A 27,886-nucleotide genomic window follows, 5' to 3' on the forward strand; every position below is an offset into this window, starting at 1 on the left:
CTGAAACTTTATTTTCTTAGAAAATAGGTCATAAATCATCTTAACTGATCCAGCTATTTCACTAACCTTCAAAGTTAGTGACTGCTATTGTAATCCAGTGGTTTAAATTATAGTTTTAACGTATCTTGTTAACTTAGCAACATTTGATCTTCTTGCTAGGGAATATAAACCATCCTTTTTCCCTTAATAATTTTAATAATGCCTCTTAACAAAGAAACTTTATACACTTCTCCTTGCCCTTATTTAGACTCGATTGCCTGAAACCTGTTAGCCATTCTCCTCTTATACCTTATAGTTCTAACACAGGGTCTAATTTACCAAAGAATTTCACTTAGTTCATTTGAATTCATTTATTTCTGAACTATCTCTTTTCAAAAAAGAAAAAAAAAAGGCCTTACTCTTTTAAGATATTTAGTAGATGGGGAACTTAGAATACATTGTTTCAGGTATATTGTTTTAAGTATACTTTTTTTAAAGATTTTATTTATTTATTTGACAGAGAGGGAGAGCATAAGCAGGGGGAGGGGTGCAGGACTCTATCCCAGGACCCTGGGATCATGACCTGAGCCTAAGGCAGATGCTTAACAGACTGAGCGACCCAGGTGCCCCAGTATCCAGTATTTTTAAGTGCCTATAATGAGGTTATCACATTACCATCTGTTAGCACTTAATCAATTAAAGATGAAGAACCATGGGTTAGGAAGCTTTCATACTTCATATCAAGTAGCGTAGACAGTAGAAGAACCAGGATTTAACCCATGTATCTGACTCCAACAAGCCTGTAAGAACTTCAGGTATTACTGGGGAAAATAAACCACACACAAATAAATGTCAAATCATTTGTTTTAACAAGTAATACACACAATACGTGTCCTCCAGTGGACTCTGTGGTGAGGGTTGATTTTGTAAAAGCTCTCCAATCTATTTTATGGTGAAGAAGCACTGCTCTAGGAAGAGAGAGCAAGAGATATGTCAGAGGCTCAGTAAGGAGTTATAGCCTCATGGATTTGAATACAATGGAAGGACAGTTAGGCTATGGGTGGTATCTGGGGGTGGGAGAGCTGTAAGTGCAGGAAATGCATGGAGGGGCGCTGCAGGAAGAGGGCTCTCCTTCTAACTGCACCATGTGTTTCCCATTGCCCAGCTATGATAGCACCTCTCATCCACCCCACTAAACCCTATCGTCTTCCTAAGTTTCGTGTCCTTCAACACAGTTTAGATTCACATCTTCAAAACATCTTTATCAAACACTAGAAGGAGAAATTACAATAAACACAATGAATGCAAAGAAAAAATATTGAACATAGAAGATAATAGGAAACTTAGGTAAACTCGAGTCACAAATCTCTTAATCAACAAAATGTTCTACATGCGTAGATGTCACTGTTCTTCTTTCCACCTACAAGGATACTCCCCTCTGAAACCATTCTGGGTGGCCCTGTGAAAAAGGATCTCAACGCCTTCCAGAATTCAGTTCTTAATCTTTCAAGCATGTTCCTTGGGGCCCCTGCTTTCTCCAACCAGAATTTCCATCTTATCTCCAAAATCAGTGCTCTGAAACAGCCAAACTGTGGTTCCCTAATCTCCGACTTCTGTAACTGAGAAAAGACCTTTTCCAGTCTGAGCCTAAATCTTGGGCACTCTGACACTCAGGAGGTCCTAGGATCATTTTGTACAGCTTTCTCCTGGTCGGTGCTAATGACTGGTTCATCCTTTAGTGACACTTGCTTTCTGCACCTTGAGTTTCTCCACAGTATCCAAGAAAGACTTCATCACCATGGTGTGGTACAAGGCGACAAGGTGACAAGTTTCATCTTGGCAGCACTCAGTCCCAACTTCATCCTACCTTCCTTTGGCCTGTCAAACCCCTAACCAAAGCTTCTTCTTGCTGAATGTCCTATTTCTCTTAATGAAGGTGATGGATCCTCCCACCTGAAAACACATGCACATACACATGGATCTTTACTTGTAATTTTGTAAGTTCACAGGTCTCTTGAATCCCATCCATAGACTTCCTAGAAATCCATGGACCCTAAATTAAGACTCCCCATCTCAGAACCTCCCACCTTTCCCAGGTCCTAGTCTGAGAAAGACACACAGTTCTCATGACTGTCATCCCCATGTCATCCATTTCCCTCACAACTCTTCTCTCCCATAATGAATTACTAGCAAATTTTAAACATGTATAACTGCACCATTTTTAAACCATGTAGCCATATGATAGTCAAAAAGTAAGAAGTTGTCTAATTTCTTCAGAAATGATTTACAGGAGCAAAGACTTGCTGAAAGAATGGGAGCTCTATGTTTGTAAGACATAAAACTATCGGGAAAGCAGCACTGGGAATTATAAAGGACAGAGCAGGATGAGGGCATTCTCTCATGTGGAGGATCTTGACGTATGACAGAGAAGACCAGACTTCATCTATCTTATAATAACTTTACATAGGAAAATCTTTGATTAGAGCAATGGTTAAAGGAAGATGGATGTGGTTTTGGTAAGCAAGATGGGCTGTAAGGATGAGGGTCCAGAAATAGGGAAGTCCACAGTAGGAGGCCAAGACTATTGGAACAGCATGGGGGGATGGGGGCTCAAACAAGTGTGAGAAGAACTTCTTCCACTACATGGCAGAAGGACACCAGGGAAAAAAGAACTCAGTAACAAATTGCAGTTGGTGATAGGACTCAGAAGAGAGGTAGCAGGGGAAGAGAAAAAGGCAATGAAAAGTCAGAGACGATGAAAAGTTGTGGACCTCATTAACTTGGAAGATACTCCTTAAAGATAAAACAAAACAAATTAACTGAATTTACAAATGTGGGGAGTTTGGTTAGAAATTAGGATAAATTTCAAAGGCAGTTATAACACCTCTCTCTATCTCTCTGAATGTGTTTAGATAAAGCATAGATAATTGGGCAAGTTTTAAAGAACACCTATTGACTGGATAAGCTCTCTGGATTGTTTCCATTTTCCATTCTATAAGTCTGAGTCTAAGGCCATGTTTACATGCTGTCAATCTCTTCAGATGCAAAGTGAAAAAATTAGCCCATCCGAATACAGTAGTAGTAAATAAAGTTATATTTGGCAACACGTAGGCGAAACATTCTGATAATCTTTTCTTCCTTCAGGTATCTTGTTATTTTATGGACACATCCTACATGAAGCAATTTCCTTAGAATGACAACTTGTGGCAGGCAGAATTTATCTTCTTTCTATGTATTTTGCAATGCATAAAAGTTTGATCTCCTATAAGAACTCATTGGGGCTGATGATGAATATGATTAAAATGGTTAAAAATAATAATACATAATATTTATGGCTCTGTGCAAAAAAACATTACGTGCAGTATCTCTCCCAATCTTTACAATGACTTTATGATGTAAGTATTATTATTACTGCCATTTTAAAGACGAAGAATGTGGAGTTTAAAGAATACTAAGTAACTTGACTAAGGTCACAGATGTGTCTAACTCAAAGCTTTCCTATGTATTTGTGAACTCTGAGTGTGTCTCAACCACTGCTCTTTCTAAAACTAATTCTTGCTGCCTTTTATGCAATAATTGCTCAATAAACGTTGAATAGAGGATAAATGGGATGGATGGATGGATGGATGGATGGATGGATGGATGGATGGAGACTTTTGATGAATTATGACAACCAGTTGGGCAACATATTTCTGCTGAGATCCCGGCTCCCAAAAACAACAGCATTTCTAGAGCATTCCTATGTATACACCACAAGCAACTTGCCGAAGTATCTCTTCTGGCAACAAGCACAAAGGCAGATAAGTGAGTTTTTCACCTCGGTCAAATGGTCTGTCAACCACTTCCTTGACAGCTGTTTACTCATCACATGTAGCAGCTGCTCTGTTGAGCCCACATACGATCCTGGTTCCCTCTGCCTCACTTTCAGGTATTAAGCTCACCACATTTGGTCTCCATGTTTTATGCAGCAGATCTTATCAGAAAAAAGTTTAAAAACCACATAGGTTTAGCAAGATCTACACAGACTTACATAAAACATATAATTACTTTTAAAAGTGCTAGATAATAGGTCTGCACCTAGCCTTTTCAGGCAGGGAGATGATCTTGAGAAGATAATAAACAGACACGTATTAAACATCTACCATATATGTTTTGTACAATGCTAAGAACTGCAACTTAATAAGTTTAAGTCTCATGAAAATAGACCAAAAACATTTTATATGTAAAATATAGATATATATGTGGATATACACATATATACATATAAATTATATAATATATTCATACATATATATAGTATATTCATGTATATTTAAAATGTAATGCCATCAACTTTATAGCAGCATTATCTACAATAGCCAAATTATGGAAACAGCCCAGTGTCTATCGACTGATGAATGAATAAAGAGGATGTGGCTTATATATAATGGAATATTATTCAACCATTAAAAAAGAATGAAATTTTGCCATTTGCAATGAGGTTGATGGAGCTAGAAGGTATCATGCTAAGCGAAATAAGTCAGTCAGAGAAAGACAAATACCATAAGATCTCACTCGTATGTGGAATTTAAGAAACAAAACAAATGAGCAAAGAGGAAGAAAAGAGAGAGAGGGGCAAACCCAGAACAGACTCTCAACTCTAGAGAACAAATTGATGGCTACCAGAGGGGAGGTGGGTGGGGGGAATGGGTCTAACAGGTGAGGGGGATTAAGGAGTGCACTTGTCGTGATGAGCGCCGGCTATCCTACAGAGGTGTTGAATCACTATATCATACACCTGAAATTCATATTACACTGTATGTTCATTAGAATTCAAATAAAAATTTGAAAAAAAAGAAAAGAAAATGTAATGCCATCAGCAAAATAAAAACAATCATTATCATTCAGGTTGAGCAGGAATAATAAAGCTGAAAGAACTAGGGGCATCCTGGCCAAAATTTGATGGTATGGATGAAATTACTTTGTCACCTACACATGTTTTTCCTTTATCCTAGGAGGAAATTTACTTAGTGTACACACACCATTTAGAATGTCTTCCTGACCCTCAGCCCTTTTCTTTGAGAACAGAGCAAACTGAACCACAAGGCTAGACCCCCAGCGGCGCTGGTTGTACGACGTGATCCCGCACAAGGATAGCTGACTCAAATTAAGCCAGTCAGACTCTCCTGAGACTCTGGCTTAGATGGGAGAAATGCCTATTAGTGGGCCTGAGAATGTGTGAACTTGGATAGCCAGCAGTGTAGACAAAAGGTATCCACAGAGAGAGTAATGACATAGTTTAGGGAAGAGGGTGACTAAAAGACTGAGGAAGCAATTGCTTGACTCCTGTTTTTTAGTTCTTGTGCCCGCGAGTACTCTCCTAAATGCCTGCTGTAATTCCTGCCCTTGATTTCCTCAAGCCATCTTTATATCCTTACAATTATTTCACATTTTTGCTTAAGCTAGCTCGACTGAGTTTCTATTATAAAGAAAGAAATTATATAATCTGCAAATTTTCTTAATAAAATATAGACAATAATGCAAAAACCCTATATATCCGATAATAATAATAATAACATGTATCTGAGCAAATAAGTAACTAATAAGATATTTATCATTGTATCAATAGTGAAAAATTTGAAATGAATTTAAAGTGCATTAATAACAGACTAAATACATGAATAATGGTATATAAATACAATTGAACTTTGACCAATGTTTTTAATATATGTACATCAGACATTTTTCAAAATTCATTGTTCTTCATCTACGATCAACTTACACTTGGCATCAGGTTCATGAGGCTTAACTCCATACTGGTCTAATGTTTTAAACCTTGACTCCTGCAAAGTTTATCTTCATAGTTGCAATGTATAATGACTGTAATATTCCAGTTCTTCAGATCAAACAGAAAAACAATCTGATTCATAGTCAACATATAATATGTGGTTCCCATGCTTAAGTTCTACTTCTTCCAATGACCCCATTTTTAGGGAAAAAGAAAAGTAAGATACTGATCTTCTAGTCCAAAATTAAGCCAGAAAATTAAGCACTGATCCTCTTACCTCCACCCTTGGTAAAAGACAGAAATATAGACACCTCTCTCTGCTCCTCCCTTAGTTATTTTTATGGAAAACTACACATTGGGGGGGTCATAAAATAAATGTATGTTAGAGATATCTTAATCTAGACATAGTCACAGCACTAGACAGAGAAGGATTGTCATAAAACAGAGATAACAGACAAGGATAAATGGAAGAGGTGATACCTGCAAATAGATGAACAAAAGATAATTTGATAATGTTTAAAACTTCAAAATTTTTAAACTTCAAAAATAACAGAAAGTCACTTTTAGAAAGTAGGAAAGTCTGTTGCAGAATAAGTTTTTGTAATGTTTCATTATCAACAACAAGTGTTGGTGAGGATGTGGGGAAAAAGGACCCTTGTACACTGTTGGTGGGAATGCAAACTGGTGCAGCCATTCTGGAAAACAGTATGGGGGTTCCTCAAAAAGTTAAAAATAGAATTACCATATGACCCAGTAATTCTATTACTGGGTATTTACCCAAAGAATATGGAAACACTCATTTGAAGGGATACATGTGCCTTATGTTTATTGCAGCCTTATTTACAATAGCCAAGATATGGAAACGATCAAGTGTCCGATGATAGATGAATGGAGAAAGAAGATGTGGTATATTCATATATACATATGCAATGGAATATTATTCAGCCATCAAAAAGAATGAAATCTTGCCGTTTAAAACAACATGGATGGACCTAGAGAGTATAATGCTAAGTGAAATAAGTCAGAGAGAGACAAATACTATATGATTTCACTTATATGAGGAATTCAAGAAACAAAACAAATGAACAAAGGAAAATAAAGAGACAAACAAAAAAAACAGACTCTCAATTATAGAAAACTGGTGGTTACCAGAGGAGAGGTGGGTGGGGAATGAGTGAAATAAGTGAAGGGGATTAAGAATCCACTTATCCCAAAGAGCACTGAGTAATGTATAGAATTGGTGAATCACTATATTGTACACCTGAAACTAATATAACAGTGTATGTTAATTATACCGGAATTAAAATTTTTAAAAAACAAAATTGCAAAAAAAAAAAAAAATGTTCCACTATCAGTGTTTTCAGTTTTTCATAGTGAAGAGACCACAGACTTGAGAATCAGCCCTATCTGTGACCCATCTCAGGCCCACCACCTGCAGACTAGGTGACATTGAACTAGTAACTGAAACCCACCAAACCTTAGTTCTCTTTTCTGTAGATTTGGATAATAATATCCTATAGGATTATTGTAGAAATTAAATAAAATAAGTGAGTAGATAAATACAAAAAAAATCTTGCTCCATGATGTTACAAAATGTATATCATTGACATTTGTTTGACACCTATCATGTTAGGCCACTGTTTTTCATACTCGTAGGCCTTTCTGTTGTCAATATTTTGTTAATGTCTTTAATGGCTATTGCCTTTGTAATAACATTACCTAGGATTTTTAAGAAGCTTTACAGATATCTGTCAATTTATCCTCAACATTATTTTTATTATTATATTTGATTGTCATCCATCTGTGAATAGATTACCATACATTATATTCATGTTCTTGTGGACCAGATAGTATAGTCTCCTTAATAAAGCTGTTAACATCAATACAATTTTTATTTATTCTTACCAAGCAAAAACTGGTAAGGAAGTATTTTGACCCAAAAAATGCACTCCTTTCTCCAGCAGGGGAAAGTACAAGTCAGAAAATTGCAACTCAGTGATGCCTGAACGAATAAATCCTTTCATGTAATAATTTATCTGCCATAACCATTAGAATAGTGAATGTGTCCCATTATCATTATACTTTTCGTACTACTCTAACTACAGAGCGACCTTTGTTCTCCGAACCTATCCTGTTGGGCCTTGTCATGGGTTGTTTTTCTTTTTTAACTCTTGAGTTGGAGTTGCTTCCTTCTGAGTCAAGCCATTATCAAAAAAAAATTGTAACTTGCCGGCATTATGAATTCACAAAGGTCACCCTACTTTCGCAACCAAGCATGTGTAACCCTATGGGTCTTTCTCTTTCTTTGCTTTTACGTCCTGATAACATTGCATGTCAGCCAAATTCAGTGACTTTGGAAGTGTAGAACTCCACAGGAATTCCACTGAGCACCAGGTATTAGGTTGTCACTGCTATGGGGGGATGATATAGAGAAGTCAAAGACATAAGACAAACTTAGGAGCTGCTACAATATTTAACAATCAACCATTGGTTAAATGGTCTGCTGTTCACTCATTTCTCAGGATGTTAGGTTGCCAATCTGTTTCAAACACACACAAACAAAAAGAAGGTTACGAGGACGAAATGTTTAGAATACATTGTGAGGTGAGAAAACAGGTTACAAAACAGTATTACAATATGACCCAATTTCACTAAATATTTATAGTTTTTTAAATATATTTTTAAAAACTAAAACAATACACCTTAAACAGTCACAATTTTGTAAAATTACAGGAGCAGTACACTCCAAAAGCTTATTTCTAAGAATTAGAATTATGGATTAATTTTACTTTCTTCTTTTTCCTTTTCTTCCTTCCTCCACCCTGTTCTATTTTGTATAACAAATGAACATATATCACTTTCATGGTCTGAAAAAAACTGTGTGTGTGTGTGTGTGTGTGTGTGTGTGTACGTGTGTAGAAAGGTATATGATGATGGATGGATGAATGGATGGATGGACGGACAGATACATAGAAAATATATAATTATATATGGGATGGCAGCTCTGAGTTAAGTTCAAAACAATAAATGTAAACCTTGAAATTCCTTTATTGTCAGTACAACAATATATAAACCAGAAGGATGAATTAATAATTTGTAATGGGAACTATTCCTTTGTACTAATCAGAATGCCTGGATCTACTATCCACGGCACTGGTTTCCAGGTTATCTAAGTACCTAATAAGGCTACTTTATTATTAGCAAATAGCTTGGTAAGCACAGAATATGAATATAGGGTCTGGATTACCCTGAATGTCAGCCCCTCCTACCCTGCCGTATCCCTAGAGCTCAGCACAGTGCCTGGCATGTAACGGGTACTCAAGAAACATTTGTTGAATGAATGGCTATTTCATCCAAGCCTTTATGGAACCCTGAAGAAATTCCCCTACTTCCTAACAGAGTAGACATTCAAATGATCAGATGAGTATCCCTCAGAACCAATGGCTTTTTTCTCAAAAAAGTTTGACAAAATCTGACAAATTCTCATGCCCTGACATTCCGATAAAAGCTAACATTTTACCAACATTCAGTGAGCACTTAATACAGATATATATTACCCCAAAAATATTATCTAATTCACTCCTCACCAGTCTTTCTGAGTCATGTTTTATTGTGATCTCCATTTGGTAGGTATGGAAACTGAGTCGCAGGTGATATAATTTTCCCAAGGGCACACAGCTACTAACATGGAGCTGAAATCTGATTATGGGAATGTCAAATGTCAACAACTTGTCCTTAACCAATATACTAAACAAGGGCCGTTTATAAGCCCCAGGCAAAAACTTCCCTTCAAAATGTAATAATAGGAAAAACTCCATCTCCTCTAAGAAATTAGCTGGCTTCTTCCTTTCTCATAGTGAGAACTACGTAACTGAGCATATCTACTTTTTTAATTTGGCTGTCAGGAAGCTCAGAGGCAAATGTAAACCTCAACTAGAGTAATTATATTGGTCTTTATTGGACTTACGGACTGTGAATTTGGGTTTTCTTTTCCTGGAACTTGACTTTTGAATCTGCATGCCCTGGGCCCGATTCATATTTTTATCAACTTTATTACCTGAATTTTTGTTATAAATTATCTCAAATTCTTCAAAGGATTTTGGAATAAGGAATACAGCACTATTATCTATTGATCTTGCCATATTTCCAAGTCATGGAGCCGCCACGGCCCCATAGCATGCTCTCTATTGTATCGCCTAGAGAAGAAAAACCAAGTAGCAATTCATATGCTGTATCTTTCCTTTCCACATTCTGTGGTTGTCTCTAAATCACATTAGCTTCAAAATATCTGAAAAGAAAATAAAGGTGCTATCTCGGTAGCCCACCCTTAGCGTGCGGTTTGGTTTGCTTGTTTAATTTTAGACCTTACTTTTCAGTGACATCCGTTCAGACTTGAAACTTCAGTCATTTGCTGACCTTGATTCTCAGGGTATAAGATGAAGTCAGCATTACCAAAGGGAAGGCCACCGTAAAACAAATTTGCATGTGCCTGCTAATGTATAGTTATAGAATTCTAAATTTATTTGTTCGAAAAAGAAATGGAAAGTTTCCTGACCCACTTTAAATCAGTGTTTCAGTAAAAGGCTAGTGAGAAACCCACCTAAGGAAGAGGCTTGGTTTCCATGAGGTTAGTAGTTATTACTCAAAGGAGAAATTGACACGCTTATATGATGTGTTTGATTGTGGATTTTAATGTAAGGATTGGGGAAACGCTGGTAGATTGCGGTTGTTTTAAGATGACGTGATGTGAGGTATCTTTTTTCTTGCATGCCTTGGACTTTTAAAGAGCTTCCAGGCATTAACTCAGTGCTTTGAGGCTGGAAAAGATGTGTAAACAGCAAGCCTCATTTATGAGATAAATGATAAAGTCATTATGCACTATTTGGAAGTTACCAGGAACAGAATCAAATATCTCACATCGTTAATGTAATGGTTGTTCACTGTTCTTTTGACCATATAGATTTTTAAAGATGTTCAAACAGTTTTATGATCTGATTTCATCAGATAAAAATAGTCCAGTCTGGACTACATAGGGGGCAGCATCAAAAACCAAAAGTAGAAGAAAATAAGTTACTCAAAGGAGCTGTTCACACAGGTCTTCATCAGTGAAGAACAACCCACCAAGAACTGGAATGACCAATGGTGAAAAAACAGAACCCAAATGTTGAAGAGGATTCTGCCTCTCATCTCTCAGCCCTCAACAGCCCATTAACAATCACCCTGTTCAGATATCCTCATTGTCAATCATTCCTTCAATTCATCATGTCATCGAAGGAGGAGAAATTCTTCCACCAGGGATTCCAGAGGAAGCCTGTCCCTACCCCTGCATCATTCCCACCCACAATTCATCATTCAGGATGGCCCTCAGAAGCACAGGCCATTGTGAATACCTAACAGTATTATGCTGGAGAGGAACAATGATACTATCAGGCTGACATTAAGATTGATATTTCCTATGGAATAAATCATGTTAATTTCATATATCGTATGTCCTGCTTCTCACAAGAAAACAGTTTTAACCGCAAAGCTGAGCCTCTGGCACATAACACCATTAATATTTTGAAGTTGGGGGTAGATGATCCAGACTTTGATAAATTGAATCTAAATCTGGGTCTCAGTTAAATCCTGACTTTGGCAATTCTCCAAGGCCTCCCAGATGACTCTCTATTGCAAACATTCTTCTCCCTTAATATCATATCCTCATTTAAAGTGTCTGATGTTGCTTGCTGTATGCTAGACCATTCTCAAAGTATCGGCCGCTAGATTTAAAACTCAACAGGAAGGGCACCTAGTTAGCTTGGTTGGTTAAACACTTGCCTTCGGCTCAGGTCATGATCCCAGGGTCCTGGGATTGAGCCCTGAGTCAGGCTCTCTGCTCAGCAGGGAGCCTGCTTCTCCCTCTCCTTTGCCTGCCTCTCCACCTGCCTGTGCTCTCTCTCTGTCAAATAAATAAATAAAATCTTTAAAAAAAAATAAAACTCAAGAGGATTCTCTGCAGCTACTATTTCCTTTTATTAGATCAAAATCAAGAGAAAAGTAGTCTTGCTATTGATGTGCATAGCACTAAATAAAATGGCATGCATGTTTTTGTATAGCCATCGCCTTTCAACACACTAATTGTTAATGATGGCACAGTGCCTCTGCCTATACTGAGACAGACTATTGTTATTTTTTATTAAAAAGGCCGTAGAATAGAAATTAAAATACAGTATCATGACAGATGATCGCATTGTGGTGAGCATGGCATGACATATAAACTTATATAAACTTATATATGTTGTACACCTGAATGCAATATGTGTGTCAACTATACTTAGAAAAGAAAGAAAGAAAGAAAGAAAGAAAGAAAGAAAGAAAGAAAGAAAGAAAGGAAGGAGAAAGAAAAGAAAGAAAAGAAAGAAAGAAAGAAAGAAAGAAAGAAAGAAAGAAAGAAAGAAAGAAAGAAAAGGAAGGAGAAAGAGAAAGAAAGAAAGAAAGAAAGAAAGAAAGAAAGAAAGAAAGAAAGAAAGAAAGAAAGACAATAGTATTTCAATGGTAACTTCACTACCCAAGCAAGATTTTTTTCAAAATTAGCTTATTTATTTATTTTTTTAATGATAGTCTTAATTTTCCACTACATCAAGACAAAAGATTCCACAATACTCTCTCCTGAATGCAAAAGGAAGAAAATTTTCTTCTATCTCTCACATTGTTCTTTATTATAAGTAGAGAGAAATAAAGTTTGGTGTCTTAATAAAGTCAAGGAGCCTTCAAAATCCTTTTCCTAAGTCAAGAAGCCCACAGGCATTTCACCAGTATCATCCCCTCAAACGCACCCAGGATTTTGGCTCCCAGGAATATTTCCTGGTCTCCAGCAGCTGATCTTCTCCTCACCCAAGTCCCAACTCCCAATTTGTTGTTCCCCATGTCTTGTAGACATCTGTTTTCCAAGCCTTCAAAGAAGGAAGACTGAGAAACCTGAGGAAAATCACAAGGCAAAATAATCATCCCTAATGTACTGCTCCTATTTGTTCTTCCACCATTTTCTTTGAAAATTCATAAGTAATCAAAGATTACCTGATGCAAAAACTCATTCTATCAAGAGAGAAACTGAGCCTCAAGGACATGAGGTACCCAAAGGCATGGGTAGTTAATGGCAGAGCCTCAGTGAACACAAAGTACCTTCTTGTCCAGTGTCCCAAGGATCCTAATTCTCAATCCAGCATTTCCACCCCTGCCACCTCCATCTCAAACCTGAGCCAGCTGCCTCTGTAGACAAATACAGAGGAAGAGCCTCCCCACTCTTCACACCCCCTTTGTGCTTCTGACCATTCCTGTAGGAGACACAGGCTTCCAGCTCAAGTGTACATCTGGGAAACCAGTCCTACTCAAGGCTGGTCACAGCATGCTCTGACCACCACTTCAAAATAATCATTTTTACATTTTTATGAAAACCCACCATGTTTCCCCACTCTTATTTTAAGGGTTGGCATGTCAAAAGTCAGCACCCAGGCTGGATTTCATTGGTATAGGAGGCAAGCAATAGAGAGAACAACTAGAGTCAGCTTTCCCTTCTTTTGGCCATCAACCAAAATAATTGGCAGCAAGCACATTCTCCTCCACTTCATCCTTGCCAGAAAGCAACAGGCAAGAAATTCTCCACTCCAGGGTGGTCCAAAACAGGCCATAACCTTGTCATACGACAAAAGGATTAGGATGGAGAGTCAAGGCATTAGCTCAAAATGGTTACTGGAATGCAGTTGGGTCCCAAAAAGAATATTCAAGATTCTAAGCTACCCAAATAACATTCATACTGTCAATCAGTCAAAATATTGAGCACTTATTATTTACCAGTCACCATGTTAGGTGATACAAAGACAAAGAAGATGGTGACCTGTCTCCAGATAGCTCACAGCCTAGCAGCAAAATCAGATATGTAAACAAATGACATGCAATGTACTAGGAACATGTGCAAATGCTTGTGAACAAGAGAGAAACAAGCAACACAAAAGCAACCTATGAAGACTCATGTTGTGTACAGCTCAACATTAGGTACCATGAGAGTTACAAAGACAAATAACACACTCACCTTGAAAGATTACAGCAAAAGCTAAAAATGGAAATAGACATATTCCTTAAATATGCTTTTCCAGCCAAACAAAACACAGTACAAAATGAAGCAAAAGTTATTAGAGAGGTAGGTATAAGCTATGTGTATTGGAAGCTGTTTGTTCCAACTAAAAAAATCAAGAAAGACCGCCAGACCTAGAAGACACATTTGAACAGGTTCAAGAAGGACAAGTAACATTTTGAGGTTGAGAAGCTCATTTCAAGATAGTAGCTTAACAAAATGCATGTAGGCATTAGAAGGAAGAGAATCAGGACCCATGAGCCCAGGTCACAGAGCACAGTGGGAGGTAAAGCTAGAAAGGTTGCAGATGTCAAATACTAACTCAAATACTATTTCAAAGGCTCAAGGTTCTGTGTTTTGTTCTGTATGCAAACTAAAGGAACAGAAAAAGGCACAATTGGAGCCATGCTTTAAGGATTACAGCAGGAATGTTGATGATAGGTAGAAGGCAGCAACTGGAAAGAGCAAAGATGGCTATTCGAATAGTCCAGTGGGTAAGAGTTTAAGTTAGAGGAATGGCAGTAGGTCTGGAAATAGGGAATAGATGTGAGAGACAGAGCAGCTTTTGAGATTGCTACCTGATCACATGTGGAGGAGAAACAGGAAGGCTCATAGTGACTCCATGTCTTCAAGGGTAGATGGTGATATCAACACCAGAACTAGGGAAATCAGGAGATGCTGTATCCTACCTCCTCTTCTATCTGTATCTGCTTCACCTACCAAGTTCATCTACAGCTGCCACTGAGATCAGCTGTTCGTGGCCTCCCTCGCTGGACAGTCAGGGTCTGGCCAAGAAAAGTGACTTCAGGCATTTGCAATAGAGAAAATTTAATGCAAGGAACAGGTTACCAGAATGATTGAGATTGACATCAGAGGCTACTACTATCCCAAACCTGGAGGGATAAAAAGAGCAAGCACTGTTCCAGAAGACAGAGTAAGGAGACACTTTGTTCTTCCCCCTCTTCTCCCAATTCTCAGTCTTCTTCCCTCCAATTTCCCTTTGGCTGAACCTACCTGGAAGTCAGCTGATGGAAGAGTCTAAGAAAGCAGCCTTTGGGGTCAGTCCTCTGAGGCACAGAATAGAGCAGGGCAAGGAGGAATGCGTTGCATAACAAACAGGCCCAAGATCCAGCAGACTTCTTATATTCCCCAAAGGTTGAGTTAGAACTGCTAGTCAGCCCCCCTGTGTTATCGGGTATAATATGACATACCAGCTGCAAGGACCTAGGAGCCATCATTCACCTCACTGGGGAGAGGATGGCATGTGGCCAGACACATCTGTATCCCCTGACCCCTTCCTTTATCGTCCTTGTCCTAGTCCTCAGTGTTCCTGAGGGAGAGCTATTCTCAAGGACCGGAAATTCAAGTTCATCTCATTTAGAGTGGAAAGAAAAGGAAGGAAAGAACCATTATCCCTGCTCTTTCCTCCTTCCCCTTGTTGTCATTCTCTACTCTCCACTGCCCTCCTTTTCTCAACTTCCATCAGCTTGCTCCAGTCTCTGTCTTCATTCTCAATTCCTTCCTTCCCCTCACTCCCTCATTTCCATCTCACTCCTCCTGAAGAATGGCATGTGTTAACAAGTTGCTTGGTAACATGTTGTATTGGACATGCCTTTAATAGTAAAGCTCATGTCTCTTGAACCTAGTTATTAGTTTCTTGAGCAGAGTAAACATTCAACAAAGCAGGTGTTAATTCAATGAAATAATATACCCTCCCATCATTAAATTTTTACTCATTTTTCAATTGTTTGTTTCCATGGAAAGACCTTGAATAGTTTCTAGAATGGACTCCACAACATCTGCCTAGGGAATCTGGTGAGGAAAGGAATTATCCAATGGGAAATCAATGTACGTGACACCAGAAGACTTGAACGTTCTATCAAACTTTCATTTCCCCATAAACATTAAAATAGAGCATAGCTCTTATGGCCGCTTATTATTTGCCCATAAGTAAACGATATCAGCTCATCAGTAAAATGTCTTTGCTCAGCTTCTGCCAAGTAATAGTTCCTTGAAGAATGAAGAAAGGACATAGTCTTTCGAAACATGAATTTCTGCCCTTCCGTTTTCCTATTACCCGTCATTAAGGGGAGGTTCTTTTCTGACCTCATTTGAGGATGGAACATTTAAGTAAAATGGTGTCATTCTTGAACCCACTTCAATATGTCAACGTAACTGACCACAGAAGAGCAAAGTCCTATAAAAAGGGGCAAGATAGCGCTACACTCTGTCCATCTCGAAGCAGGCACAAGCTGATCCATCTCCAGTCAACTGGGAGAAACTACAATGGCTCCTGTGACAGCTTCACCCATGGTGAGTCCTGCACTAATGTGCAATGCTTTTGTTGATTTGGACCAGGTAATATTTCTGCACTGCAGGCGTGAAATTCTGGATTCTAACTATGGAGATCCAAGAACGCTGCATACATAGTATAGGATACTAAAGATTTGGTAGATACTCATCATTTTATAGCATTTTCAAGAACTGATACACATCAGTTTGAAAGATGAGATTAAAACTGAAAGATAGCTAGATTTGGGCTAAACCACATGAGAAGTGTCACATGATGTTGTGCAGTGAGAAATAATGCATTGAAAATCTGCCTTTCTGAGTACAAGGGATTTAATATAATTCTCCCACAGCATTTTTCTTTATTCCATAATAAAATGGAACACTATCCTTGAGGATTTAATTAATTGCAGTGCTGACTTTCCTTTCCATTATTCTATTATTATACTACAGGCTTCTTTTTAAAGATTTATTTATTTATTTAAGGGGGGTAGGGACGGGGCAAAAGGAGAGGGAGAGAATCTCCAGCAGACTTTCCGCTGAGCAGAAATCAAGAGTCAGATGCTTAACCAACTGAGCCACCCAGGCACCACTATCATACCATAGTCTAATACACCAAACCTACTTATTCTAATAGATACATGTGTAACTATGTTTTAAAGTATATGGTCTTTATATTTTTTAAATATTTAACTTAATTGATTACAGAAGCAATATACATAAATTTAGAAAAACTGGAAAATATACATAAGAAAACATAAGGGGGGGGACCAGTTTGGGGTTGAATGTCTGCCCAGCATTTCTAAGATGAACACTGATATGATATGACATGCATTTTCTACAGCCCTTTCTTCTAAGGTGAACATTTGACTTCACATAGGGTTTCACAGAATGCTAGGACAGAGATAGATGACCTGCCGTTTTTACTAAAATTACTGCCAAAATGTAAAAAATGTGTCTCTCCTAAGTCAAAAGAAGAACGTTCAAGACTAGTAAACACTCCATGATCTTAACATTATTTTGGTCATATAACCAGTTTTTCATCTAACTGATCCAAAAATTTATTATAGATTGCCCTGGAACATAGTATATTCTCCATGATTAGCAAGACAATAATCTTTACAGTTTGTTAGCAAAAACCACATGCTAATCCAGTGTCCTACCTCTTCTTTTTCCCATTCAGTTCCAGGTACTGCTGCTGCTGCTGCTGAGCCTGGGGACTATTGTGAAGGCAGGAATAGCATTCCCACAAAATCCAGGATGCCCAAATACTGAGGACAAGAACTTCCCTCAGCATGTGAAGGTCAATCTCAATATTCTCAACCGGAATACGAACTCCAGAAGGCCCTCAGATTACTACAACCGATCCACTTCACCTTGGAATCTGCAGTACGTAATGTATCCCCATAAAAATCTCTGTATTGTTCTATCTTTTATGCAAAGGACTGCCAGTTTAGTCACCTTGAGGATGATTTTACTCAGAATCATCAGTCAAATCTGGAAGGGCTACTGTGCAAAGATTCTCAAATTTTATTCTACAGACTTCTTTGATAGAGTGCAGGTCCACCTTGTCCCCATATGACCTATCCATTAGATTTCATTGTCACTAACACCAAAAACCCACTCACATGAATGGTGGTAATTATTCTAATATTCATGATACCCCAACTCTATTGTTCATTTATTTTTTAAAAAATAGAAATTTATCTTGGGGATTAATGCTTGAATTCTCTTTACCAGCTCTACCATTGAGATGATTTGTTGAAAACAACTAGTAATTAATTGGGATTTTTGTGCTTTCTTTTTTTGGTCATGTTAGCAGTGGGATAATATAGTTTGAAATCCATGGGATCGAGCGTTCTGGGATCGAGCCCCTCATCAGGCTCCTCCGCTGGGAGCCTGCTTCTTCCTCTCCCACTCCCCCTGCTTGTGTTCCCTCTCTTGCTGGCTGTCTCTCTCTCTGTCAAATAAATAAATAAAATCTTAAGAAAGAAAGAAAGAAAGAAAGAAAGAAAGAAAGAAAGAAAGAAAGAAAGAAAGAAAGAAAGAAAAGAAAGAAACCCAGTGAAGGAAATATCCTGTTGGATATTTCCACCCCTTTTAGAGTCGGACAGGCTTGATCTATATTACCAACAGACCTGTATTTGCTGTGTCCTTAGTACATCTAATATTTAGACCCCATTAAGATTAAATACAAAATGGTTTTTAGTGCTTTCATTTTATGCAAAAAAACCCTCAGTTATGTGGTGACTAGAGATTCACCTGACTGTGGTGTTTCTTCTCCTCCCATTACTAAGAGTAGTTCAAATAAATCAATTCAAAAGTCAAAGCAAGTCATTCACTCAGCTGGAGGAGAGACGGAAGAGAAGGTTATAGAGGGGCTTATGCTTTTGTTTCCAGCCCTTCATGTCAGCTCTGGGCTCTGTCCCATGAATGTGCTGTCAGATAAAATTTTGATGTATTCCCTGCTTCAAAGACAGATTTCATTAGGTCAGATTAATGGCTATCGAATTCCTAGATGATTCCTTTGGCCTTTCTCTATCAAATATACCCTAAGAAATTGTCGTTTGTATCAAACTTAAATCCCCTCTGCAGTCTAGTCTCTCTTATTTCATTCATTCTTCAAAGAAATTGGGAAAAACTGATCATTCTCTTCTATAACATTTCACGTACCTACAAATCCAGGTTTCCCCCAACTACTTTTTCTGACTAGCAGCACTTTGAGAATTTGCAATGCCTATACTTTGTCACCCTGTAAATTTGCCTCCCTTTGTTTTTTCCTGTCTGATTTCCTTCCTGCTTTACCAGGTGTTCATTTTCTCCCTCGCTTTTGTCTCCCCTGCAGCCGCAATGAGGACCCTGAGAGATATCCCTCTGTGATCTGGGAGGCAAAGTGCCGCCACTTGGGCTGTGTCAGTGCTGAAGGGACTGTAAACTACCACATGAACTCCGTCCCCATCCAGCAAGAGATCCTGGTTCTGCGAAGGGAGTCTCAGCACTGCCCCCACTCCTTCCGGCTGGAGAAGATGCTGGTGGCCGTGGGCTGCACCTGCGTCACCCCCATTGTGCGCCATGTGGCTTAAGAGCTTCTGGTCTAACCCCAGCTCCCCAGAGTAGTTAGGCTTTCTGGGGAGTAGACCCAGCCCCATTTCTGACCGAACTCACTAGGGTTCTTAAACTAGCTCATCCAATAGAAGTTTCAGAGATAACACTTATGTGCAGAAATAGAATCTGAATGATCTTTCCCTCTCCCCAGAGATGAAAGTTTTGACTGAGTACCAAATTGCTTTTTGTGTGCTTTTCTAAGGGCTCTAAGTTATTTATGTATTTAATAGACCCTGAGATAACTTTGGGGCAGAAGATTCCATTTTAATGTTTTATATGCCTTATTTTGTATTTTTTAAGATGAGATTCCAGACTTGAGAATTTAATTATTTAACAGGTAAACCTATATTTATATGAACTATTTATGGATCTATTTATGTTTAAGTCTTTAGAGAAAGGTGAAAGAGTGTGATTATCTGTTCTGCCTAGGGAAATCCTACAATTTAGTGGCGGTTGAAAATTGTGTCTTTGGGAGTGCATGACATGGCTGTAAAAAAAACTAAACCTAATCTCCTATTAATTAACTTTGTAAATTGTTGAGGTTTCACAAGAGAGATGGCAAGTCTAACTCTGCTCTGTTAAACCCTCATAATAAAAAAATTTTTATAATCAAGTTTGGAAAGAAAATTGGCTTCCTTATTTTTTCTCATTAAAAGTCCTTCAGAGAGCCTAGCTCTTCCCTATTTGAAAGAGTATGAAACTTTGCTGAAAGAAGAAAACAAAGCATGCTTTGAGTAATAGCACCCCACTCACCCCAAGTCCACATACTCAATGTCCTGTCTCTCCCCAAACTCAGGCTTCTTTTGAAGATTAATGCCAACTGGAGATCTAGAGAGGAACATTTTTCCCTTCCTCAGGCCACACCCCAGGACTACCCCTCCTGCTCCTGGCCTCTGATCCCAGGCTCCCCAGAACACAAAAAAGAGCCACGGAGGCAAAACAAACTTCAAGTATGAGAAATGTTCAGCCCAAGTAAAATAAAAACTGAATCATATTCAATTCCAGAGTAGTTTCAGGTTTCAAGTCATAACCCTGTTCCCCCACCATGGCCCAGTACGCTCTCTTGCCCTACTTCTGGAGGTCCCTGGAAATTCTCAGGCCAGTCCAACCACTCCTGGCTTGGTGAAGTCCATTTTATGGGCTCCTTTGTTCTTCTTCTCCCACATGCTCTAGCCCCACTCAGAGACCCATGGCTTCTCTCTGCTCCTTTTCCAGTCCTAAACCCAGGGGTCCCTCCTTCCAGTGTCATCTATGCGCTCACTTGGAGTCCCATGGCCGTCTCCTGTCCTGGTCCCCATGCAAGAGGTCCAAAGACAGCTGCCACTGGCCATTTCTTACCACCTTCATGCTTTACAGCCTTGTGCTCAAATCCTGCTGCTCCTTTCCCAGTATTCCCTGAATGGTGGTGGTGAAAATAAAAATTTGTTTCCGTTTTCGGATGGAGGGCTGGAAACGCATATATACCCACAGTCCTGACCCACTCTTTCCCACTAGACTGTATTTCTGGGAATCCTGTGGGTGGGGAGAAGCAGTTACCTTCCCATCTCCCTCCAGTAGGTGCTTCTTTTATTCTGTCTTCACTTTGCCCTGTTAGAACCATCATCTGCCCAGTCACCTGGAAATCTGAGAGGTGTCCCTGATGCTTCCCACTTCCTCTTCTTCAGTCCTAATGCCTACACATCACCAAACACAGTAAATTTCACTTCCTGAATGTTCTCAACTTAATTCCAGGTTCAGAGCATCATCTCTTCTCATTTCTCTCCTTAGTTATTGCAATAGCGTCCCATCTGTCCTGGTTGCTACAGCTCCTGTCCTCCTCAATCCCTCCTCCTGCATCTGTCTATGGCACAAAAGCAGACAGGACAAGAGTCATCTTCCATAATCTGGCCCCGCACCTGCTTTATCTCATGTGCCTCCTCCTTGATGTTTACCCTGTAGCCATAGTGAAGTCCTTGAACTTTTCTTGAACTCAATGCCTGTGTCGTGTGGTCCCCTCTGCCCTGAATGCCTTTACCACCTTCTCCCTCCTGTTCCTCCATTCATACCCCGGGTTATGGTCTGAATGTGTATGTTTCCCCCAAAATTCATATGTTGAAACCTAACCCCCAGCGTGATGGGATTAAAAGGTAGAGTCATTGGGGGTGATTAGATCATGGAGGCAGAGCCCTCATGAATGGGATTAGTGTCTTATAAAAGAGACCCCAGGAACTCCCTCTCTCCTTCTGCCAGTTGAGGATACAACAAGAGGTCTTCAACCTGGGAGAAGGCCTTCATTCAACCATGTCAGCCCCTTGATCTCAGACTTCCAGCCTCCAGAACTGTAAGAAATAAATTTCTGTCAGTTATAAACCACTTAGTCTGTGGTATTTTATTTTTTACAGAGCCCAAATGGCCTAAGACACCTGTTCTGCTCCCCCCGTTCCCGCCCTATCCCACTGCTCTACCCATGCTTTAAGACTCCATTAGGTAACATTTCCTCTCAAGAGCCTTGCCAGACCCATCACTCCAGAGTAGGTTCCTCTCTTCTGGTCTCTAAGAGAACAGCGGGTATCGTTTGTCACTACTCTTACGTACTGTATTGGATTTATCTATTTAACCAGTTTGTGGTCCCTTGAGAGCCAAACCATTTGCACCTGTCCTGGAATGTAGCAGACAGTCAATACCGAAGTGAACTTTGAACCACTAGCCCACAGGCACCTCAAAGTCAACAGGTACTAAGCTCACTAGCTCTACTCCCAAACTCATTCTCCTACTGTCTTTTTTATCAACTCAAATGACATCACCTACTTATTCATCTGACCAAGAAATCTGATTTCTCTCTGTCACTCATTCCTCTCATCTAATCCGTGACAAACCCCTCCTCAGTTCCCTTGTGTCTTCTCTCTCCTCTGGAACTCCAAAGTTACTGTTAAAGCTGCATTGTAATAGGATCCTAAATGGTCTTTCTGCCTTGCTTCTCACAGTTTATAATTCAGTGATTCTCAACCTGGCCAGTGTAGGTCATTATGAGCTGTTGCAATAGACAAAGCCCAAATAAACGAAAGTTTATTTCTTGTTCATGATACTATCCGGCAGGGATTCTCAGGGAGCTCTGCTCCATTCAGACATTCAGGAACTCAGGCTGGAGGAGGTTCTGCCTTCTTGGAGCAGCACCACCTAGAACTGCACTGTCTCAGGGGTGTCTGCAGGGGCTCAGTCGGTTAAGCATCCAACTCTTGATTTCGGCTCAGGTGGTGGTCTCAGGGTTGTGAGATCAAGCCCCACAAGGGGCTATGTACTGGGCCTGGAGCCTGCTTCAGAGTCTCTCTCTCCCCCCATCCCTCTCCCCCTTCCCCACCCTTTTGGGCACCATGCACTCTTTCTCTCAAAAAAAAGAAAAAAAAGGAAAAGAAAGAAAGAAATTCTAACTGATTAGCAGATACAGCAGAACTGCACCGCCTTATAGAGCAGCCGCTAACCACATGCAGCTACTGAGCATCTGAAATGAGGCTGTTCTTAACTGAGTTGTGTTATGTGTAAAATACATACTTATTGCAGAGAAATTTTTTGTTATTTTTGAGAGCACTTTCTTGCAAGAGCGCAATTATTAGTTGTGAGGGTCATAACAGAATATGTGGCCCACGCAGAGGGTGCTACCAGTATATTAGCATGCGTGCTTCCTAAACACAAAGCGTGAGCAATCTTCTTACAGACTGCGGGTTATAAGATATGAGGGGGACTGTGGCAAATAGTCTTAATATTTTGAGGGAGTTGAACAGTGGAACACTGAGATGCCTGTTTTCCATTTTGGCTCCTTAGTTCTGGGGATTCTAGTATTTTCCTCCCTTTTTTAAAAAATTGAGATATAATTGACATATAATATTATATTGCATCATGATTCGGTATATGTGTATATATATATTTGATATATGTATGTGTGTGTGTATATATATATATATATATATATGTGTGTGTGTGTGTGTGTGTGTGTCGCAAAATAATTACCACAATAAGTTTAGTTAGCATCCCTCAGCACACATTGTTACACCCTTTTTTCTTATGATGAAAACTTTTAAGATCTACTGTCTTAACAACTTTCAAATATATAATACAGTATTGTTAACTCTAGTCATTATGCTGTACATTATATCCCCAGGATTTATTTAACTTATAACTAGAAGTCTGTGCCTTTTGACCACCATCACCCATTTCAATATTTTTAAATGTAAAAATATCTTGCTAACTTTTATATTAATAAATGTTGAAATGATAATATTTTAGATGTGCTGGGTTGGTTAACTATATTATTAAAACTGAAATTACTAGAAATTCACCTGTTTCTTTTTATTTTTTATTATTTTTTTTATTTTTTGAGAGAGAGAGTGCAGGGGGTTGAGGGGTGGGCAAAGGGAGAGAATCCTAAGCAGGCTCCACACTCAGCACAGAGCCCAATGCCAGGCTCAATCTCATGACCGCAAGATCATGACCTAAGCCAAAACCAACAGTAAGATGCTTAACCAATTGAGCCACCCAGGCGCCCCTTTACTTTTTTAATATGGCTACTAGAAGTTTCAAATTAAAATGTGGCCAGCATTATATTTCTGTTGGACATGTAGCCAAAGAAATAAAAGAGAAGGCTGAAAACTATATATGCAGTTTTTAAGAGCTGATCTCATTAGTCAAAACACAGTCACACAGACCCAAATTAATACCAATGAAGACTGAGTAATGTAGTCTTTCTGCCTGGTCAAAAAATGGAAAAAGAAATGGCATTTGGTGAAATAGAGCATTTCCTCTGCCACAGGACGTATGAATGAAGGCTCATTCAGGACATACTCCCACTTATACGATTCCAAACGGCTGAGCTGTTCGATGGCCACTGTCTAGTGTAAGAAAGCCTAGGTTGCACTTGAGAGTGATATTATTATAGGAATAATCTTGAATCTACTCTAATTTTTTTAAAAATATTCTTTATAAAATTTGGTATTTTAACATACTACAAAACAAATAACTTTGTTGTAATGCACCTTAAAACCAACTAGAGCACACTGTGTCTTGTTACCATGCAACAATCATTGCTCTGGTTCATTTCTCTCCTTATTTCAAGGGTGTTCTTTCTCAAATGCAGATCTGATCCCATAACTCCCCTGATCACTCCTCAGTAACTCCCTCATGCCTTATGATAAAGCGCAAACTCTCTTGCATGACATAAATATTCCTCCATGACCTTGCCCAGGCCACCTCTCACAGTGCTCCAGACCATGTGATCCCTCTCCACCACTAGCACTCAATGTCATGCATAACTGTTTCCCACATCTGGGGCTTTGCTTATGCTTCTTGCTAATCTGTTATTTCCTTCTTGGTCTCCCCATTTCTCATCACCTTTAAAAGGGCATAAATATCTCTGGAGATGGGGGTTGAGAAACTATTCTTAACAAACTCCCCAGGTGGTGCATTCTGTCTGGTAACCCTCTGCAGACCAGCCCTTGAGAGGACGGTTGGAGATGACCGATTTGAGATGTTCTCTGGGAATACAGATAAAGAGTACCAAAGAAACAAAGAGATGATAAATACAAATTGATAGGAGATATAAAGATCAGGGAGCAGAGATGAAATATGTGAACAACAAATAAGGAACCTGGGTAAAAAAAAAGAAAAAGAAAAGAAAGAAACCTAGATACATTAAAGAGATACAGTAAAGAAAGTTATAATAGGATAAAAGATCCCATGGTTGCAGATTTTTTTTAAGTGAATCTGAAAAGTAGATTTAGACTAAATGATTTTAAAGAGACCATACTCATATATATTGAACCAGGTTTTTTTAAATTTTAAGAATAGAAAAGATATAAGACTCACAGCCAGGAGGAAAATATTAAACACCAGATCAGGAACCAAAATTACATTGATGTCAGACTTGTCCACATCAGTTCTGGTTCCAAGATAGCAGAGGAGCAGGATCCCTAAAGTTCGTCTGGTCCTGAGAATTCAGCTAGAGAGCTACCAAACCATTCTGAATACCTATGAACGCAACTGGAAAACGAAGAAAAGAGTAGCAGAAACTCTATGAACAGAAAAGCGACCACTTTCTGCAAGGAGGAGAAAAGATGGTGGAGGAGTAGGGGACCCCTTTCTCAGCCGGTCCCCTGAGTCGAGTTGGATATCTACCAGACCAGCCTGAAAACCCACGGAATCAGCCTGAGACGCAGGAAGATGCATCTGGATCTCTGCAAATGAACATCTCCAGAACTGAGTATTGAGGTACGAAGCGGGGAGCCGTGAATCCACACACAGATATTGGAAGATAAACAGAAGGGGGAGGGAGCCCATGCGCTCTGGCGCCAGGAAGCAGTAGCCTCCTGCACTGGGGGAGTGGCCGGACTCGCAGACCGGCACCCGCGAGAGAGCAGACTGAGACCCTGAGCCGGAGAACGTGCAACCAGACTGAAAACTGGAGCTCCAGAGCGCTCACTGGAACCGGACTAAAACCGGGAGCTTGGGAGCGCGTGCGCGTATCCAAACTGAAAACCAGAGCTCCAGAGCGCACACTCAAACTAGACTGAAACCGACAGCTCGGGAGTGCACGTGCACCCGACTAGACTGAAAACCGGAGCTCCGGAGCACTCACTGGAACCAGACTGATACCGGGAGCGCGTGGGCAACCTGACTGAAAACCAGTGCTCCGGAGAACCCATGAACCACATTGAAACAGGGAGCTCGGGGGCGCGCGTGGGAACCGGGGCAGCTGGCAGTGTTAGAAGCACAAAGGACAGAGACGTGCCAGCCCTGGAAGTGAGGACTGGGACACCAGCTGTGGGGCGCACAACCCGGGACACTGCAGGGTTTTTACCAGCACCGACAGAAACAGAGTTAAAGTGGCCAAGAGAGCTCAGTGGAGAGCGGACTGCAACCTCCCTGTTCTGAGACAGAGGCTAGGATACGGCCACTGCTGCTCTGACTCTCAGAAGAGGCACAGAAAACCACCAGGGAAAGCCGCCAGAGAACAAAAGCCCGGAAATACCAGCTCACATTGTGCCCATCCTCATCCCCCCTCATAGGGGACAGGGCGACTCTACCCAAACAGGGTTGCCTGAGTATCAGTGCGGCAGGTCCCTCCCCCAGAAGGCAGGCTGAAAAATCAAGAAGCCAAATCCCTAAGGTCCCTATAAAACAAGTGCACACTGCCTGGGTCCTGGTCAATAATTTGGGCTCTGGGCGTCCCCGCAACTTCTCCTCATCAGAACAACAAGGAGGAGAAATCCCCCCCAGCAAAGAAAAAATAATGTGTCTGTGGCTTCTGCCACAGAACTGATGGATATAGATATAACCAAATTGTCAGAAATGGAATTCAGAGTAACAATGGTCAAGATCATGTGTAGGATTGAAAAAATATTAATGAAAATATTAATTAGAATATAGAAGCTCTAAGGGTGGAAATGAGAGTGAATCTGGCAGAAATTTAAAAATGCTGTGAATCAAATGCAGTCTAAACTAGACGCTCTGATGGCCAGGGTAAATGAGGCAGAAGAACGAATTAGTGAATTGGAGGATGGGATGGTAGATGAGAAAGTTAAAACAGAAACTTGGCTCAAAAAAATCCAATCTTAAGAATGTAGATTACGGGAGATTACTGACTCAATGAAACGTTCCAATGTCAGAATCATCGGCATCCCCGAGGGGGTGGAGAAAGAGGTCTAGAAGAGATATTTGAACAAATTGTAGCTGAGAACTTCCCTAATCTGGCAAAGGAAACAAGCATTCATGTCCAAGAGGCAGAGAGGACCCCTCCCAAGGTCAATGAGAACAGACCTAAACCACGTCACGTCATAGTGCAATTCGCAAATATTAGATCCAAGGATACAGTATTGAAAGCGGCCAGGGGGAAGAAAATCCTTACATACAGAGGGAAAAATATCAGAATAACGTCAGACCTGTCTACAGAGACCTGGCAGGCTAGGAAGGGTTGGCAGAGTATTTTCAAAGCCGTATCTGAGAAGAACATGCAGCCAAGGATCCTTTATACAGCAAGGCTGTCATTCAGAATTGATGGAGAGATAAGGACCTTCCAGGATCAGCAGAAACTGAAGGAATTCATAACCACCAAACCAGCCCTATTATTAAGATATTAAGGGGGGTTCTATAAAAGTAAAAAGGACCAAAGAGTGATACAGAACGGAAATTTACAATCTATAGAAACAAAGACTTCACAGGCAACATGACATCATTAAAATCATATCTCTCAATAATCACTCTCAATGTGAATGGCCTAAATGCTCCCAGACTTGTCCATATCAAACACCAGGAAGTAATGGAGTAAAATCTTCAAAATACTGAGGGAGAGAAAATGACCTCACATGGTGCCTGCTCAGGAAAGACTTCTTTGACCACCAAGTGATAAATTTGTGAAATTTTATTGAGTTGTACACTTATGAGTTGTACATTTCTCCATATTTATGTAATGGCTCAATTCAAATTTTTCTTAGGAAAAAAGAACAATGTTTAGCACATGTAGATTCCCAAACAAATATTTGCTAAATAAAAGAATGGCTCAACCAAAAATTCTTTATCAAATAACATTTTGTAAGGTCAACAGAAAGACCTTCTCCAACATGTGAGGATGGAGGAAAATGAGGGCACCCTTCCAAGTAAAAACAATATTC

The 27,886-nt window shown here is 39.7% G+C and overlaps 1 protein-coding gene across 1 annotated transcript; it reads left to right on the top strand.

Annotated features, from left to right (window-relative positions):
- Positions 1 to 15,991: 15,991 nt before the first annotated feature.
- IL17A (interleukin 17A) lies at positions 15,992 to 19,291 on the top strand. Its single transcript, XM_040643440.1, has 3 exons — positions 15,992 to 16,169; positions 17,336 to 17,534; positions 18,991 to 19,291. The coding sequence occupies exons 1-3, from the start codon at positions 15,992 to 15,994 to the stop codon at positions 19,226 to 19,228; spliced, it is 615 nt and encodes a 204-aa protein (XP_040499374.1). The 3' UTR covers positions 19,229 to 19,291.
- Positions 19,292 to 27,886: the final 8,595 nt, after the last annotated feature.

Source organism: Ursus maritimus, unplaced genomic scaffold (genome assembly GCF_017311325.1).
Source record: "Ursus maritimus isolate PB19 unplaced genomic scaffold, ASM1731132v1 scaffold_29, whole genome shotgun sequence".
In the NCBI taxonomy this organism is placed as follows: Eukaryota; Metazoa; Chordata; class Mammalia; order Carnivora; family Ursidae; genus Ursus; species Ursus maritimus.

Excerpts from the sequence above, each read along its gene's own strand:
- IL17A (XM_040643440.1), top strand. The coding sequence starts at position 15,992 with ATGGTGTCATTCTTGAACCCACTTCAATATGTCAACGTAACTGACCAC. Across the intron at positions 16,170-17,335 it reads CTGTGACAGCTTCACCCATG|TACTGCTGCTGCTGCTGCTG; the intron begins GTGAGTCCTGCA and ends TTCAGTTCCAGG. Across the intron at positions 17,535-18,990 it reads ACTTCACCTTGGAATCTGCA|CCGCAATGAGGACCCTGAGA; the intron begins GTACGTAATGTA and ends TCTCCCCTGCAG.